The sequence below is a fragment of the Amphimedon queenslandica genome, unplaced genomic scaffold, assembly GCF_000090795.2.
Source record: "Amphimedon queenslandica unplaced genomic scaffold, v1.1 AMPQUscaffold_11918, whole genome shotgun sequence".
NCBI lineage: Eukaryota > Metazoa > Porifera > Demospongiae > Haplosclerida > Niphatidae > Amphimedon > Amphimedon queenslandica.
The window spans coordinates 11,118-13,279 of NW_003547843.1; the positions used below are offsets into that span (position 1 = coordinate 11,118).

Sequence of the window (2,162 nt, forward strand, 5' to 3'; positions counted from 1 at the left end):
TCCCTTTTCTTACTTTTTGTTTAAAAGAGTCTTTAGTCACTTCTCCTTCTTTGTTCATTGGTATCTCAACCACTTTAAGACCAGCCATGATAGCACTGGCTGGGTTAGTACCATGAGCTGAGGCTGGTATCAGACATATCTACATTATAATAATAATAATAATAATAATAATAATAATAATACTAATAATAATAGATACATTATATGTACATGTACATGTACCGTATAGCGGGTTTATTTTGTGAGGGTAAACTTTCGTTTTCCATCCTCAAAATGACTTTCGTGAGGTTAAACATTCGTTCTGAAGATGTTAATAAGCTACCACGCCCATTAAAACTGGAATTTCCTTTGGTTAATTGTTCGTTCTCCCATCTTGAAGAACGATAAGAACAAAAGTTTAGCCTCATGAAACAAACCCACTATACGGTAATTAATATATATTATTATATGTACATGTATATGATACATACATCTATAATAATATTCAATACAGTATAACTTATTGGCAAAAATGGCAGTTTTTTATAAATCACCAATATAATAAACTCATTATTTTATAAAAGAAAAATTTACTAAATATTATTACTTTTACCAAATAAAATCATCTTAAATTTAAATGTATGCAGTATTGCATGAAACTCGTATAAAATATACATGTACTCTTAATTTCAAAGTGGGTGTGGCACTTACATCTCTCTGCCCCTCCCCTTTATCCCTCAGGTAGGCCAGTATAGCACAGAGTCCAGCGTATTCCCCCTGGGCCCCACTGTTGGGCTGGAAGGAGAACTTATCATATCCAGTGATACTACACAAATGAGACTCCAACTCATCAATGAGACTCTGGTATCCAGTGGTCTGGTTACTGGGTACATAAGGATGGATGGTGTTGAATTGAGGTAGGGAGACTGGGAGTAGGGCACTGGTCGGGTTGAGTTTCATAGTACAGGAACCCTAGGAGGGGGGAGGAGGGGGTAAATTGAGAAGAAAGGGAGGTAATGTTTATTTCTTATAATGTGTGGGTGGAGGAATTTCTTGAGTAAATTTAACAAGCAAAAAAATTATTACCATCAGGCTGATAGGCAAAGGTTTAAGAATAACGTACATGTATCATTAACTAGTTGCACATGTACATGTACATGTGTATTATTATTATTATTATTATTATTATTATTATTATTATTATTATTATTATTATTATTATTGTTGTTGTTGTTGTTATTGTTGTTATTGTTATTGTTGTTGTTATTATTATTGTTGTTGTTGTTGTTGTTATTATTTACCAGTGGTATCATTGAGTGACAGAGTGAGAGGTCTCTGTTCTCAAGCTCCTTCATGTAACGTAACAACTTAGTCTCTGAATGATAACTAACAATAAATAAATAAATGTAAATAAATACATAAAGAAGTACATGTAAATAAATAAATACATTAAAAAATTGAATAAAATAAAATAAAAATAAATAAAGCAAATATTCAGAAAAAGAGAGAGAGAGAGGGGACAGTGTGTTACCTGTTAAAGACAGGATGAGTGAGATAAGGTGTTTCCCTCTCGTGGCCACTACCAGTAATACTGACATTAGAATCAGCATCAGATACACTGTACAGGACACTGGCAGCCTATGGGGTATGGGAATGGAATTATGAAGTATGGAATTATGAAGCATGGAATTATGAAGTATAGAATTATGAAGTATGGAATTATGAAATTATGAAGCATGGAACTATGAAGTACACATGTATTACTGTACCTCTTCTTCATTAGCTCCAAACACATACAGTAAGTCAATTAAATCACTACCAATGACAGTCTCATCCAGTGAAACACCGTACTATAAATTAATAACTATTAATAACCACATTTAATAACTAGCATTTAATAACTATTAATAAATAAATTTATTAACTATTAATATAACTATTCATTAATAACTAACAGTTCCGTCTCCATAGTGACGTATGTTTATCTTCTTTTCGTCACACCTCCTCTGTATCTCATCAGTGCTAATGTCTCCATTTGATATCATTATTGTATCAAAGACAGTTTCATTATTAATAGTCCAACCTAACAGTCTTAGGCCTAAGGAGGACATATTGTACATAATACATAGAGTAAAGTACAGTGTAGCAGTGTAAGTACATCAATATACATGTAGGACATTTTA

General features: G+C 32.3%; 1 protein-coding gene across 1 annotated transcript in view; it reads right to left on the minus strand.

Moving 5' to 3' along the window:
- LOC100632722 (glycine dehydrogenase (decarboxylating), mitochondrial) overlaps window positions 1-2,076 on the minus strand; it is a 12,482-nt gene extending 10,406 nt beyond the window's left edge. The window contains exons 1-6 of the mRNA XM_003390754.3: window positions 1,935-2,076; window positions 1,749-1,829; window positions 1,511-1,617; window positions 1,281-1,365; window positions 691-951; window positions 14-139 (exon numbers count right to left, since the gene is read on the minus strand). Of these exons, the coding sequence (XP_003390802.2) occupies window positions 14-139; window positions 691-951; window positions 1,281-1,365; window positions 1,511-1,617; window positions 1,749-1,829; window positions 1,935-2,024 (750 nt within the window). The 5' untranslated portion in view covers window positions 2,025-2,076. The remainder of the gene's footprint in view (window positions 1-13; window positions 140-690; window positions 952-1,280; window positions 1,366-1,510; window positions 1,618-1,748; window positions 1,830-1,934) is intronic.
- Between the last annotated feature and the right edge of the window lie 86 nt (window positions 2,077-2,162).